The 15,006-nt window shown below is 38.0% G+C and overlaps 1 protein-coding gene across 1 annotated transcript in view; it reads right to left on the reverse strand.

Moving 5' to 3' along the window:
- SPIRE1 (spire type actin nucleation factor 1) overlaps positions 1 to 15,006 on the reverse strand; it is a 149,725-nt gene that overhangs the window by 68,762 nt on the left and 65,957 nt on the right. Inside the window, exon 3 of the mRNA XM_077810464.1 lies at positions 989 to 1,114. Coding sequence (XP_077666590.1) covers positions 989 to 1,114 — 126 coding nt within the window. The remainder of the gene's footprint in view (positions 1 to 988; positions 1,115 to 15,006) is intronic.

The raw sequence follows: 15,006 nt of genomic DNA on the forward strand, positions 1-15,006 counted from the left end.
ACTTCATCGGACACATGGAGTGAAAATTACCAATGCAGGCATTATTATACTGACACATGAAGAGAAGGGAGTTGCCTCACAAGCGGAGAACCAGTGTTGACAGGGCCAATTCGATCAGGGTTGATGCAGTCCACTCCCAATAATACATGAGGTGGTATCAATTCCAGGAGAGGCTTTTGTAATGAGCTGGCCACTCCCAGTCCCTATTCAGGCCGAAATTAATGGTGTTAAATTTGCAAATCAATTTTAGTTCTGCAGTTTCTCTTTAAAGTCTGGTTCTGAAGTTTTTTTGTTCAAGTATAGCTACTTTTAAATATGTTATAGAATGTCCAGGAAGATTGAAGTGTTCTCCAACTGGCTTTTGTATGTTACCATTCCTGATGTCCGATTTGTGTCCATTTATTCTTTTCTGTAGGGACTGTCCGGTTTGGCCAATGTACATAGCAGAGGGGCACTGCTGGCACATGATGGCATATATAACATTAGTAGACGTGCAGGAGAATGAGCCTCTGATGGCGTGGCTGATGTGGTTGGGTCCTCTGATGGTGTCGCTAGAGTAGATATGGGGACAGAGTAGGCAACGAGGTTTGCTACAGGGATTGGTTCCTGGGTTAGTGTTAGTGGTGTGGTGTGTGGTTGCTGGTGAGTATTTGCTTCAGGTTGGGGAGCTGTCTGTAAGCGAGGACTGGCCTGCCTCCCAAGGTCTGTGAGAGTGAGGGATCGTTTTCCAGCATAATGTTTGTTTCCAGGAAATGTTTGTTTTCCTGATCACATTATGGGTCATGGTCTATCATGAAAGTACGTTAACCTCTATCAAATACCCATGATTAATGGGTACAGGACAAAACAGAAAGCTTAATTGTAGGGACACTTTATAAATAATTTTCTCTACCATCGGATTGTCACTGGTGATCGGAAATAGAAAGTTTTTCACAGTACTCACTCCCCTAGTAACCAAATTAACAGAAAATTCTCTCCGACTGCTTACCTCTTTTGCACTTTTAATTTTGGCCAGGAATGTGTACAACTCCATTGTTTCAGCAAACAGTGCCCGACATACTGCCTGATAGTGGTTTGGCGCCTCTGATCGGGTTGGTAGATGGGCAGCACACAACTAGGGAGGAAAATAAAAATTGTTATATATAGACACATACACAGCTGCTTTTACTAACACAACACAGGTAGGAACCGACTGTACTTACAGAGTAGCATCCAAATGTTCCCTGGACATATTTATGTCAGTTTATTTTTTTAACCAACGATAGTTTCTATTATACATTGTTTTCAAGATTCTGCAACCTAAAATAGAGATGCACTTAACTTCAGGCAGCATTAAAGTACATTTCTTTACTTTTCTGCTGCCTTTTCGTTTTTGTAGGAAAAGTTCTGAGAGTGAAGGAGAGATTAGGAGACATTCAAAAAGACGCCGTCACTTCCTGGAAAACTTTGAAACACAGTCTATCTGGAAGCAATTTCCCTTTTAAATTATTTTTCTTCCCTTTCCTTTTAAAAATAATACACTTCGGATATTTAACTGAAAATGGGATAGTTGATCCTCAGACATTTTTCCCTTCCAAGGTCATACCTCTTAGTTTATAATAGCATAATTGTCTTCATAGCAACACACTAATTGCACAAAGAGGACTACAACTTTAAGCGAGCATCAAGACAAGATTATCAAATAAACAAATGTTTTGTTCCTACGCAAATGATGTTCCTAGTAATAAAAAAGAAGAAAGAAAAACACAATGTATTTTACTTTAGCATAATTGTTTCTAAATAGAATCTTTTTCATAATTTTCTGTCAGATGTCAGGAGCTTCCTAAAATGAAAGCATCTTAACTCTATTGTCAAGAAAAAAAGAGTTCCCTAACAAAACAACTTAAAGAGCCAAATTCTGAAAAGATTTAGATGATAGTCTAATATAGATTGTGGGTATCAACTGGTTAAAACAGAAGATGAAATCCCACTAAGCCTATTCCTAATGGTTCGCATGGTTTAAAAGCAGGTTGTAAAAAAGTTTGCGTACGATTTAAGTTAGACTGGCATCACAGCAAATGTCCACTAACATTCCTAGAAGCACACACAATTTGATAAAAATAAATAAATAGTAAGCTATGAACTGACAGATCTATCAACTGTGAAACACTCAGGAAGACCTCTTGAGGGCTAAATTGTGCTTCTAGACATACATACACAATTACCACCAAGATTAACAGAAACTGAACAAGCCTCTCTAAAGAGAAAAATTTTGCCCAGAAATATGGAAGATGGGAAGTTCTCAAAAACCTTTTATAATGTTTAAGGGAGGCATTACTCTGCTGACTCCCAGTCCTATAAAGTAGCAAAGTAGAGTTTTACGGAGGGTTTTGAAGGCAGATAATGAGTTACCTTTACAGACACTTATGGGGAGTAACTCCCAGGCATAAGGGCAGCACAGGGGAAAGCATAAAGGTGCTTGCTTGAAAATCTAGCAACTGGATGGTGGAGGCTGATATCATGGGCCAAGCAGAGGTGGTCATTTCCTCATCTGTAAAACGAGGATATTTACCCTCTTTTGTAAAGTCTTTGAGATCTATTACTAAAATATATTTATTATTATTTATTATTATTATTATTTATTATTAAGGATCCTGCACTCCCTACTCAAACAAAATTCTCATTGAAGTAAATTGGAGTTTTGCCCAAACTGATGAGGATTGCTGTATCAATCTCTAGGATCCCAATCTTGCAACTGAATCTGTGTAGGCAGACTCCTGCTCCCATCCCACATAAAGCCTCACTGCAGTCAACCCATACAGACTTAGCTGCAAGATCTGGACCTAAATGCATTAATCTTTATGAGTAATGCTACAACATGTGGTCAGTTCAGTACTTATGTAAACAGATATAATTCCTATGGGTTACACCTTAGTTAAATTTGGTCCAGTGCCTTTAATACTACTCCCAGCAGGGTGTACCTAAGCCAAGGTATTCTCCACAGAAGTCTGCAATAAAGAGACAGAACAAGTATTTGTGAAATAGTGCCTATAATCTGTTCACCATAAAAATACATGTTAAAGCATCAAAACAAAATGACCTGAAACCCCAATTAAATATTATTGCACAGACACCCAAACAAAAAACAAATGTAATGCTGGCCTTAAGGCTTTCTACTAGTGGTTTTATAGTAGTTTTTTACTATGCAGATAAAGGTGAGAAAAGGCTGAGGGAAAAATCACTGGCTATGTTAGAAGCTTTCCAGAGGTAGACCTATTTTTTGAGACAAAGTCTCTTTAGTAGCAGAGGAGCCCTTCATTAGTTTGGTAGTACATTTGTCTAAATCTGTCCTTTTCCATGGTGAACTTTCTGGAAGCAAATGATCATGATGCAGGTACGCTCAGGCCCATCACATGTGTATTATTTTTGACTTCTCCCACCCCATCTTCCCAGGCAATGTCCAAATTCTGCCACTTCTTCCTCCATAAAATTTCTAAGCTCTCGCTTTTCCCCTCTATCCACACAGCTAAAACTTAGGCCCTCATAATACCTTGTTTTGATTATTGCAACCTTCCCCTTCCTGGTCTCTTTGATATCACACTACTCCATCAAGCTTATCCAAAACACATCTGCCATGATTATCTCTCTTGCCTCTTGCTCTTATCCTGCTACACTGTCCCTCTGAATATTCCTTCACGGGATCCCTCTTTTCCAACACATCAAATTCAGACTTCTCGACCTCACCTTCAAGGCCCTTCACAACTTTATATTTCTGATCAATAGAAGACTATAACTGGATTATTTGCCGTTTCAAGACTGAGATACAATGGTGGAGCTATAAAAGGGAAAATTTAACATTACTGCTTTCCCTCACTATGTTTGGCTGTAGCCAGTTCATGAAGAAGAAATTTAAAACAAAATCAATTTTAAGACTTTTTTTATGAGGAACACTTATCAAAATAACACAAAGCTACTTTTTAATTAAGAGCTTTTAAAATTTATAATCAAACTTATAAGGCCCACAACATTTACAACAGTTTTTAAAGGAAGTTATAAAATGTGATTCTTTCATTAAACTTCATTGCTGAGTATTCACCATGACAAATTCTATAGAAAAACAGAGAGTGCTCTTCTCCATTAAATTATATGTAGAGACTGTGTACCGCAAAGGGGCAGGGGAATGCCATAGCATATCAATCCAACCCACACCCCATTGACAACCTGGAGAACAAACACAGGAGATATGAAAACTAAATACTTAGTCACTTAATGAGAAGGCTAGCACCATATTTAATGGAAACTGGCCAAATTCTGACTCTTTTAGAACGGTTAATTTATCCTCTCTTTACTTAATAACTAACTCTGTCCTCACTTGACCTATCATTCTTTCAGTAGGCCACAGTTATTAATTTTAGCCTTTTCTGTTTGTGTAAATGTTTAGAGTGCAGGTTAAGATTTTATTTTTGTTCAGACCACATGAAGTTCTGTACTGACAATACCTTCATACTTTATTTGGAAGTATGTTAGACATCTGCATAAAAATATTCAGGCAGCTACTAAAATTCTGTACTAGCAAGTTTGTACATGGGATGGGTATCCTCTATTACTGAATACAAAGTAAAGCAACCAAAAATTAAATTAAACACTTGCAATTAAAACGGAGAGAAAAGTGATCAGACTTAAAGAGAACTGTTTGGTTTTTTTAGAAGTAAGCAATGTAAAATTACCCATTAGGGGCCTGCAGCTCCCATTGACTTCAACCTTCTGAAAATCAAGCTCTGAATTATCTGTTTTCTCAAGTCATAAGGATGCATTAAATAAATAAATTAATAAATAATAAAAAATAAAAATAATAATAATAATAATAAAGTCAGCCTAAAGTAAAGTGGTTTAGCACATACTTAAATAGCCTGAACAGGCTGAAGTCAGATCTCTATTCAGTCCGACTGCACTACGTATTAACAAGATTTCTAAACAACTGGTGATTTTACATATAGCTGTGTTGCAAAATCTAGGCACAATATGGTGAATCAAATATGAAATGTCATCCCTAACCCTGAATTTCAGGACATCTATTCATTTTAATCAAACCTTTAAATGTGTTTTTTGTTTTAAAAAGGTGTTTTTCTCTAACATACCTAACACACACCCATCTAGCATTAATATAGCTGATGTATTTTAAGATCCAAAAGAATGAGGCAGGCATTAAAAAACCCTTAGAACTAAGCACACCATAGCAGTCCATAATTATTTCCATCAGATCTTCAAACCTTTACTTCAAATCTTTTCATCCATTCAAAACTCTCCAACTGAAACGGTGATTTTGTACAGCAGCGGGGTAGGGTGCTTTCGTGATTCTGGTGCTTGCTTGCCTTTTCTCCCCTCATGCTGCAGTTCAAGCCTATCTTGAGGGGAGTGAATGTTCTCACAGAGTCCTGTGTTTAATACAAGGGCTGTTTGTTCTGTTTTCAGGAGCCCTATCAAAATGTAAATTTTAAAAAATTACTGTGTTTTTGTAAACTGGTAAAATGGTGGAATAATGTAAGTATTACTGGTCATTAAAAAGTACTTAATAACTGAATCAACAAGCATTTCTATTTTTAACTGTTCCTTTATCGTGAAGAGTTTCTTCATGAATCTATCTAGAATACATAGACTCAAAGCATTCAATTTTTGTTTAAATCACTGAGAAGATCAGTGTGTTTCAAAGGTCACAGAAAACAGACGTCATGTAAATATCAGACCCTTGCCAGCTCTTCTCTCAGGATTCATCCTCTATTCACCAAGAAACAGTGTGCATCAAGCCTACACAGTGTTAAAAGAAATCACAACCCATGACTCTATTTGAATGCATTCTATCAAGAGCTAAACCAAATTACAACACACATTCACAACTGATTGATCTGTTGGAGTTTGATTGCCTAGTGCACAAGTTTTTTTGCCAATAAATATTTGAAATCTGCACCACAACACCCTAGTCTGTCTTGGATCAGAGTTCAACAGAGAAAAAATTGTTTCTACTTTTAATCTTCTCCTGCCAGGTGACTATATGAATGAACTATCTTTTCTGTAGAGAATAAAAGGATTTTTTCTCCATGGGACCCAAAGACAAGCTATCAGTGCTCAAAGTATTCTCGAAAATGTACTATACAGCCTGCATGCACTGGGTTTGTAATGCATTTGCTACAGTCTTAGAATTACAACACAATACGTACGTAAGAGGCACACTTCTGATAATGTAAAGCAGGAATAAGAAATATTACTTTTATAGAGCAAATCAATGAATATTCAATAGGACTATGTTTCAGACAAATCCACAGTAGTGGGGCATTGCCACATGTTCTAAGATACAGGTAACATAGCTCAGGCTGAGTTGTATCAAAGTTATTTTATGGAAGCACTATGATTCTATCTCTCTGCAGATAATCCAGATGTTGTGATGGGACTTTAAAAAAAAATTACATTGTAAAAATGAGCTCTAAGGATACTTTCACTTCCCTGACAAGAGAAAAAAAAATCTTGCTGTGACAATAACTGTAGATCTGTAAAACTTGACCTAGCCTGGAATTTTAGTTTACTCCTTAGTATCCTGGCTGTTCAGGAGAATTAAATATGTTAAGGAATGGCCAGTTTCTGAGAAATAAGGTGGTGGTTGATAGAAAGGTAGATGGTTTCTTGCTCCTAGGACCTGATTGGAACTTATACACAGTGTAAGTCTCAACTTACCTAGCCTCCCAGCCATCTGGTACCTGGCCTCATCACCAGTTCCTTACAACTCCCAGTCCCTCAAATTGAAGATCATCAGTGGCAAGTGTCAGAGGGTGAGCAAGAGCAAAAAGCTTCTGACATGGAGCCCTGACTGGCTTTTTTGTTGAGGTGGGATGGGAACTCAATACTCTCCACACTGAAATGTCAGAAAGCAGGGTTAGGTGAGAGCTTGTAAGGTGAGGCTTTTACCAGGGAGAGGGAAAAGAAGGATGAGAGCAGAGTATACACCCAGTTTAGAACCCTAAATTTAGCTATTAAGCTCCATGATAAACAGCCAAAACCCACAGAAAGTAGTGTTCAGAAGTTGTGAAACTCTGTATGCTTATATCTGTGTTTGCAACTGTAATAGGCAGGCCTGAAGATAAATACACAGTGAGAATATTCACTCTCCCTAAAGTATCAGATGAAGCTTACATACCCACAAAAATCCTGTGTGTTCTTTGAAATTCAGACATGTTTATAATACAGCAATGCTGCCAAATGTAAGTTAGAGTTTGTTTTCAAAGTACCAATTATTTTGCTTTACCCAAACTGTTCCTCCATTTCTACAGTTCACTCCCCTAGTTTCAGCTGTCTGCAAGTGAGACACAGATTTTCCTCGTTGTACTAATTTTCTGTAGTAATCTGGTATGACTTCATACCTTTTAGGATGCTTTGGTTAGCTCTTGGGCTTTTGATGCAGAATTTGTAGCAAGCTGCTACGCTTTTCATGCCTTTGGGGCAGACACGCCATAGGAGCATATGGCCCTTAATATTCCAGTTTAAACAAGACTAAAATCCAGCAGTTCAAACAATTTTTCCTGAAAATGGCAAATAATTGCTGTCTCAGTTTCAGGGAAAGTGCACCTGCATATCCCCCTCCATGGTCCACTCCAGGAGTTCCAAGTCAGGTCTCAGATCTCCAGTCAACACCTGTCTTTGGCCAGGGACCCTTATCCCATTCCCTTCTGACCTGGGGTTTTAAGGCTGCCTTACACTATGATATCTTCAGCCATCCAATTTACCTAAAGGCCAACCCCTATGCTTTGCTTTCTCTCTAAGGGCTATGAACAGTGTATTGCTAGCAGTTACAAGTTACCACCCAGCTCTTTCTAAGCAAAAAGATTTATTCTTAAAGTAAAAGCATTACAGCAAAAACATGTAAAACCAATAAACAGATTTACACACACTCTCAATGTACTAGAAATCACCCACCAGTCTTATGGGCTCCACATCAGTCAAAGTCTTTCCAAACCTTCCACAAGTGTTGGAGCCCTCCCCCCTTGGACAGAAGATCCTGCCCACTTGCTGGATCTGAAAGAGGGCCTTGTGTCAGTTCACGTTCATCCTTTTATACTAAAAGCCCTTTCTTTGTCTTTTAGTCTCTGGAAAACCCAGCCTGAACCACTATATGCAAACTACTCCTGGGGGGGTATCTTTCTAGAGTCTGAGTGTCTTGCCTTAATCACCCCCATGTTTTTAGTTCCTGGAGGAGCTGTGGTAAGCCTCCCCAATGGAATAGGACACAATCATACATAAACCTTTCATCGATTTAATATAATATGGTCCCCAAAGATATTGCACACAATTGCAATAGCTGCGACAATTGCTTGCCAAATTACTTGTCATAAATATGTGGCTCTCTCTATACTTTGTCTCCATGCTTATTTAGGCTTTGATTCAGCAAAGCATTTAAACACATTTTAGTCCATCCCTATTTCAGCAAAACACTTAACCATGTACATAAGTAATTTCCTGAATCACGGCCTTAGACCATCTGCTGAGTTTGTGAACAATAGTGTTGATAATGAGAGTGATTTCTGTGTTGTGGACAACTAAACACTTTTTCTCTAAGAATCTAGAGGCAAAAAGCACCATTATCAATCCCTTGGATCATCCAATTCTCACTTGCAGTCTCAAATGTAAACTAATGAACCTGTAGCACTGGGGAAAACCCATTTGTTGGTTTTGAAAGACTGACACGTACCAGCAACGTTCCCTCTAATTTTTGACAGGCCGTGTGCTCAAAAAATTTCTTCTGTGCAAATTGTTGTGCTTCTGTGCAAATTTCTGTGTGCACAGTGTTTCGCTATGTGCGTGGGGTTTAGGATCTGTGAGCGTGCGCACACGCGCATAGCTTAGAGGGAATAGTGCCTACCAGATCCCCAGGATGGAGTTGGGGTGACCTCTGATAAGCTTTTTAGCATGCATGTAGGTTCTTTTACTGCTTTTAATATTTTTTTTTCTGTAATGCCTTAGAATAAATGTGCTTACTTAGGAAGAGCTGTGTGGTAATTTGTGACAGTGGGCCATTACGCTATTCATAGCTTTTGAAGAGAAAGCAAAGTGCATATATTGGCCTATCTAGGTACTCTGGTTTGCTGGGAATATCAGAGTGCAGGCAGAGAACTGTGGAGCCTGGAAATCCCTGGTCAGGAAGGAGAGATGCAGTTTTCTGTCGAAAAGAGGTGAGGGTTGAGGAGCCAGGAGCCTAAAAGTGAGTGCCCCTGAGGGGCAACAGAGGGGGAATCGAGGTGCCGTTGGCCTGAACTGGGACACCATGCACAGGTTGTAGTTGTTTTTATAAATAAAAGACACAAAGCTGTCAACCCAGCATTTTTCAGTTTGAAATTAACACACAAATATTGATGATTTTTTTAAAAAAAATCTCACACTGAAAAAAAGCATCTTTAACCAACCATCATCTAGAAAAACAAGTATCTGCATACAACTTCAGTTTAAACTAAAATTTTTATTGGTTTTTTTTTTCTTCAAAAAAAATTTGGGAAAACAAAAACAAACAACAACAACAAAACAGAGAACAATAATGTAGAATGGACAGGGAGGGGAAAGAAAGGAAGGAAGGAAGGGAGGGAAAAGGAGAGTGATATCTTAGTTTCCTTCCACTAGGAATTAATCAAAGATTTCTAAAAAGTCAGACCAAATCTTTTCAAATTTGTCTTGAGGTCCCTCTTCTCCAGAACGTTGCCTGCTCTTTACTGGCCAGGTTAGCCAAGTCTCTATGCAAAGCTTGTATCTCTGGAGGTAGTCTGCTCTCCCATCTAAGCTATATGAGTTATTGGGCTATAAGCACAGCTCTAGAGAACCAAGGTTTCTGTGAGCTGGCGAGTTTATAGGATAATGTCCCAAAACACAATTCTGAGAAGTAATTTTTAAGGTGGTATTCATTATCATATTAACCTCCTGCCTACTCCCAAAATATGGGAGACCCACATCTCCAGCAGCAGTCTGTTTTGGCAAGGACCACATACATTGTAATCTAAGCAGGGATCAGTGAGAAAGAAATATATTTTTCTCCTGAATCAGCCTTAAACGTAGATCAATAGTATAGACTTTAATGTTTTGCAAGGCACTTCCCCATTGGCTAAAAAGAAAATATTTTTAAAAACAAGAATTTTTTTTAAACCGAGTTTAAACCACTTTACATCAATGGTAAGCTGAATTTAAGCAAAGATGACAGCATCTTCACTGAAAGCTTGAACAAAAGGTAAATGGCACAAAGTAACATCTAACTTCATCTGCTCATTTTCAAATCCAAATCTATTCCATCTCCACAACCTAGTGAAGATTCCATAATATTTTTACTCTGGTGATTAACTCATCACCACCCTTGGAGGAAAAAAAATCTTATAAATATTAATTTCTGCTACTGTGTTTTTTTTTAAACATTTGGAACTTAAGAAAAAAACACAGCAGAATATAGTAATAGTTAAACTACAGCTCAGTTTAAAGACTAAATCCTCTTCATCCTCCTCATGGATCTGTCATGTCCACTGGAAACTAAATCCTAATCTTCCTTAGTTCTGCATGCAGTAAATTATCAAGAATTTAACATTACCAAGTGAAAGCCAGTCTATGTTTTTCTAATGTGAGAACTTTAAATAATCCCTTTAGACAGACAGTATTAACAGAAGCATTTTAGCATCATTAGTTTTTTATGTTACTATAAATTCTTTTAGGTGTTTGTACAGATTTGTTGGCTAGAATCTGTTCATTTAAACTCTGATTCCTCTCCACTAATTGCTTAACTATTTTTAGCTGTCAAATATAGACTGTGCATGCAGATACTGCTGGAAGACATACTATATCTGTTAGTACACTGCCCTGGTACCATATCATCGCAACGATGAAAATTTTACTTCTTTAAAAGACTGTTTTTCTGAAGTGCCAGCTAAATTAAATTAAAACTGAGTTTGTATGGTCAACACTGACATTTCAGGGCCAAAGTGAATGTGCATTCCCTTTGGATTTCATGAAGGATTGATCCAAAACCCTCTAACTCTTGTTAAAACAAGTAAATTCCTCCATGATTCTACTATAAATACAAAATAAGGACCTGATTCTGCAAACCCTTGCTCCTTTGAGTAGTTCTTATTGGGATCATTCATGAAGAAGGGCAGAATACTACAAATTTTATGTTCTCAACTCTTCTATTCTAAATGCCCAAACTTAAAATATTCCTCCAAATCATGAGTCAGACCAGCAACAAACTGCTGTTTGCCAAAGCTAATGACTATAACAGTACTGTACTTTCCTTTATTATGGTACCAGAAAAACACCAGGTATGTAGCATTTTTCATCTCTAATGACTGCAAAGCACAAAACAAATCTAAAATGTATTGAAATGCAACATTATCTAGATGGAACACCTCACCAAATTCACTCTTGGGTTTTGTTTTGTTTTTTGGAGGGTTTTGTGTTATTTTGTTTTGTGTTTTAAAGAGGGTTTAAACCAGGCATTCAAGTCTGTAAGTGTTGGTATTCTTTATACCAAGCATTTTCCCCGCTCCTATTTCTACATGCTGAAACTTCATCACATTGAGACTGTGCATCAGATGCACCGTCTTTTCAGTAAAGAGTGTATAGTTAATTAATGGCTAGGAACATATGGGAATAGCTGACATTTACTTTATTGATGATAATACAAATGGTGTATGCGGACATATAGTAAATACATAGTGTCAAGTATCGGGGGTAGCCGTGTTACTCTGTATTCACAAAAACAACAAGGAGTCCGATGGCGCCTTAAAGGCTAACAGATTTATTTGGGCATAAGCTTTCATGGGTAAAAAACCACTTCTTCAGATGTAAGGTGCAGATGCATCTGAAGAAGTGGTTTTTTACCCACAAAAGCTTATGCCCAAATAAATCTGTTAGTCTTTAAGGTGTCACCAGACTCCTTGTTGTTTTAGTAAATGCATATATACACACAGACAGAGTTGATTTTAATTTATAAACAAAATAAGTGACGTCTATTCCAACTTGCCCCTCAACCTAGCCATTAGTTAGCTGATTTCTTTCAGGCATAGTGATAGAGTGGTCCTGAAGAGGAATCTGAAGGATCAGAGGATACTGTTCTTATGGATCAGCTTACATGGATCATTCCATACAAAGGGGGTGGAATGAAGGCATGTAGACATTTGTACAAGACCCTGACAAACGACAAAGGGTGGCATCATTAACAAGGTAGAAATGGCATTGGGAAGATATAAGACAAGACTGTGCAGGTAGGAAGCGTGTATATACTATATGTTAACTGGCTTATTTGTGTGTATGTTTAACCAATATTCCTTAACTAAGTTTTGAAACTACTAGCTACATTGTCTGAGATAGACGCAGCCCTGAATGACCAGCAGTAAGGAGCTGCTCTACTCCAATAATATGACATCATTTGAGTTTCCAAATGTGTACCCCAGAGTCTCTAACCAGCTGTGCTTCCATGGTCCTGAATCCTTCCCTGCCACTTACTGTGTCATTACAGGGTGGCTAGTGCCATAAAGATACTTAGAGCAGTACTTCTACTCAGGGAAGCACAGAGCTGTTATTGTACCTGGCCACTGCACATGGGGCACAGGTTGAGGGAGATTTCTTGAGCTCTTCCCTCCAGGTGTACACACCAGCTAGGCTCAGCTGGGAACTAGTGGTGTATATAACCAGTTGAAGATATTTTAAATCTAACAAACCATATCTGTGAAAGGATAGAAAATACAGAAAATTATACACAAAATATACATTAAGTAAAACACAGCGGCAGCTACAGTTATCCCCCTGCCCCTGCCCAAAAAGAGTTTTACAAAAAGCCACCTAAAAATAACCATGACTTTTCTTCAGTGCCCAAAGTCAGAAACTCTAAAGTTAATATTTATGAAGGGAAGGGAGAAAAGAGGGGTAGCTTTTTATACTGGCACTTTAATGTAGTGAGTATCATTAATGTAACATTGTTATTGTCTTGCATAATGACAGGTTTCAGAGTAACAGCCGTGTTAGTCTGTATTCGCAAAAGGAAAAGGAGTACTTGTGGCACCTTAGAGACTAACCAATTTATTTGAGCATAAGCTTTCGTGAGCTACAGCTCACTTTATCGGATGCATACTGTGGAAACTGCAGAAGACATTATGTACAAAGTGGTCTCTGTGTACATAATGTCTTCTGCAGTTTCCACAGTATGCATCCGATGAAGTGAGCTGTAGCTCACGAAAGCTTATGCTCAAATAAATTGGTTAGTCTCTAAGGTGCCACAAGTACTCCTTTTCTTTTTATTGTTATTGTCATAAATATAAAGGGAAGGGTAAAACCCTTTAAGATCCCTCCCGGCCAGAGGAAAAATCCTCTCACCTGTAAAGAGTTAAGAAGCTAAAGGTAACCTCGCTGGCACCTGACCAAAATGACCAATGAGGAGACAAGATACTTTCAAAAGCTAGGAGGAGGGAGAGAAACAAAGGGTCTGTGTCTGTTGGTATGCTGCTTTTGCCGGGGATAGAACAGGAATGGAGTCTTAGAACTTTTAGTAAGTAATCTAGCTAGGTATGTGTTAGATTATGATTTCTTTAAATGGCTGAGAAAAGAACTGTGCTGAATAGAATGACTATTCCTGTCTGTGTGTCTTTTTTGTAACTTAAGGTTTTGCCTAGAGGGATTCTCTATGTTTTGAATCTAATTACCCTGTAAGGTATCTACCATCCTGATTTTACAGAGGTGATTCCTTTACTTCTATTTACTTCTATTTCTATTAAAAGTCTTCTTGTAAGAAAACTGAATGCTTTTTCATTGTTCTCAGATCCAAGGGTTTGGGTCTGTGGTCACCTATGCAAATTGGTGAGGATTTTTACCAAACCTTTCCCAGGAAGTGGGGTGCAAGGGTTGGGAGGATTTTGGGGGGAAAGACGTGTCCAAACTACGTTTCCCAGTAAACCCAGTTAGCGTTTGGTGGTGGCAGTGGATATTCCAAGGGCAAAGGATAAAATTAATTTGTACCTTGGGGAAGTTTTAACCTAAGCTAGTGAAAGTAAGCTTAGGAGGTTTTCATGCAGGTCCCCACATCTGTACCCTAGAGTTCAGAGTGGGGGAGGAACCTTGACAGTTATATTTAACATAGCTTATCAATAAAACTAACTAAGATATGAGGATCATAATGCACTTCTTACTGGTGGTAGTTTACAGTTCTGTACCATACTGCACAGAGTTCAAATAATCAGGGTTGCAGTTAGTGTGTTCTTATGTAAGACACTGAAATTCCCCTTGGTAGACATAAGAACAATTTGCTTTTATGTTTTGTCCTGAAGCATGATTTTTCACTCCCAGCCAAAAGACAGATTTCTAATTGCATAACCAAACATAAACCATTAACAATCTTCTTAACTTCACTCCCAATGAGTGACCACAGAAATTTCTAACAATCCAAACGGGTCTTATTTTGCTTTTATTAGACCTCAGTACGCATGGAGAAATAGGCTAACGTCATGCTACACCTCCTTATTTATAAACTCTTTGTCAAGGAAGTTCAAATCTTCAACTTCGACTGTACTAATAAGGCCAAAGGAAAAATGCTGATCTTTTATAAAGCAGACTTTTAAAATGCCTTTAAATTATCTAAATAGTGAACCTATATTACATCCATTAACACTATTCAAAAGGTTTCAGTCTAAAGCGACTTTATGGACAAAAAAATCAATAAAATTAGATTATAATATCTCAATTAAAAATACTACATACAGCAACGTTGACCCAAACATGCATAATTGCCTTAATCAAGGGGAGCAGAGGGCATGAAACAGCTGTTCTGACATAAACAAATGGAAACCAAGAAATCGGAAGTAAAGGCATTCACTCCATCCTCCAATGACACTATTACAAGAAAGGAAAGTGGTACAAGAAAGTAATAAAATGTCAACTCTGGTTTTTTTACTTCTTTTCAGTTTTATCGCTGTATTTGTGTGACATGACACACTGCCTACGTGTGGGAAGGCTCAACCACCCCTG

This window comes from Eretmochelys imbricata, chromosome 2 (assembly GCF_965152235.1).
Source record: "Eretmochelys imbricata isolate rEreImb1 chromosome 2, rEreImb1.hap1, whole genome shotgun sequence".
Classification (NCBI taxonomy): domain Eukaryota; kingdom Metazoa; phylum Chordata; order Testudines; family Cheloniidae; genus Eretmochelys; species Eretmochelys imbricata.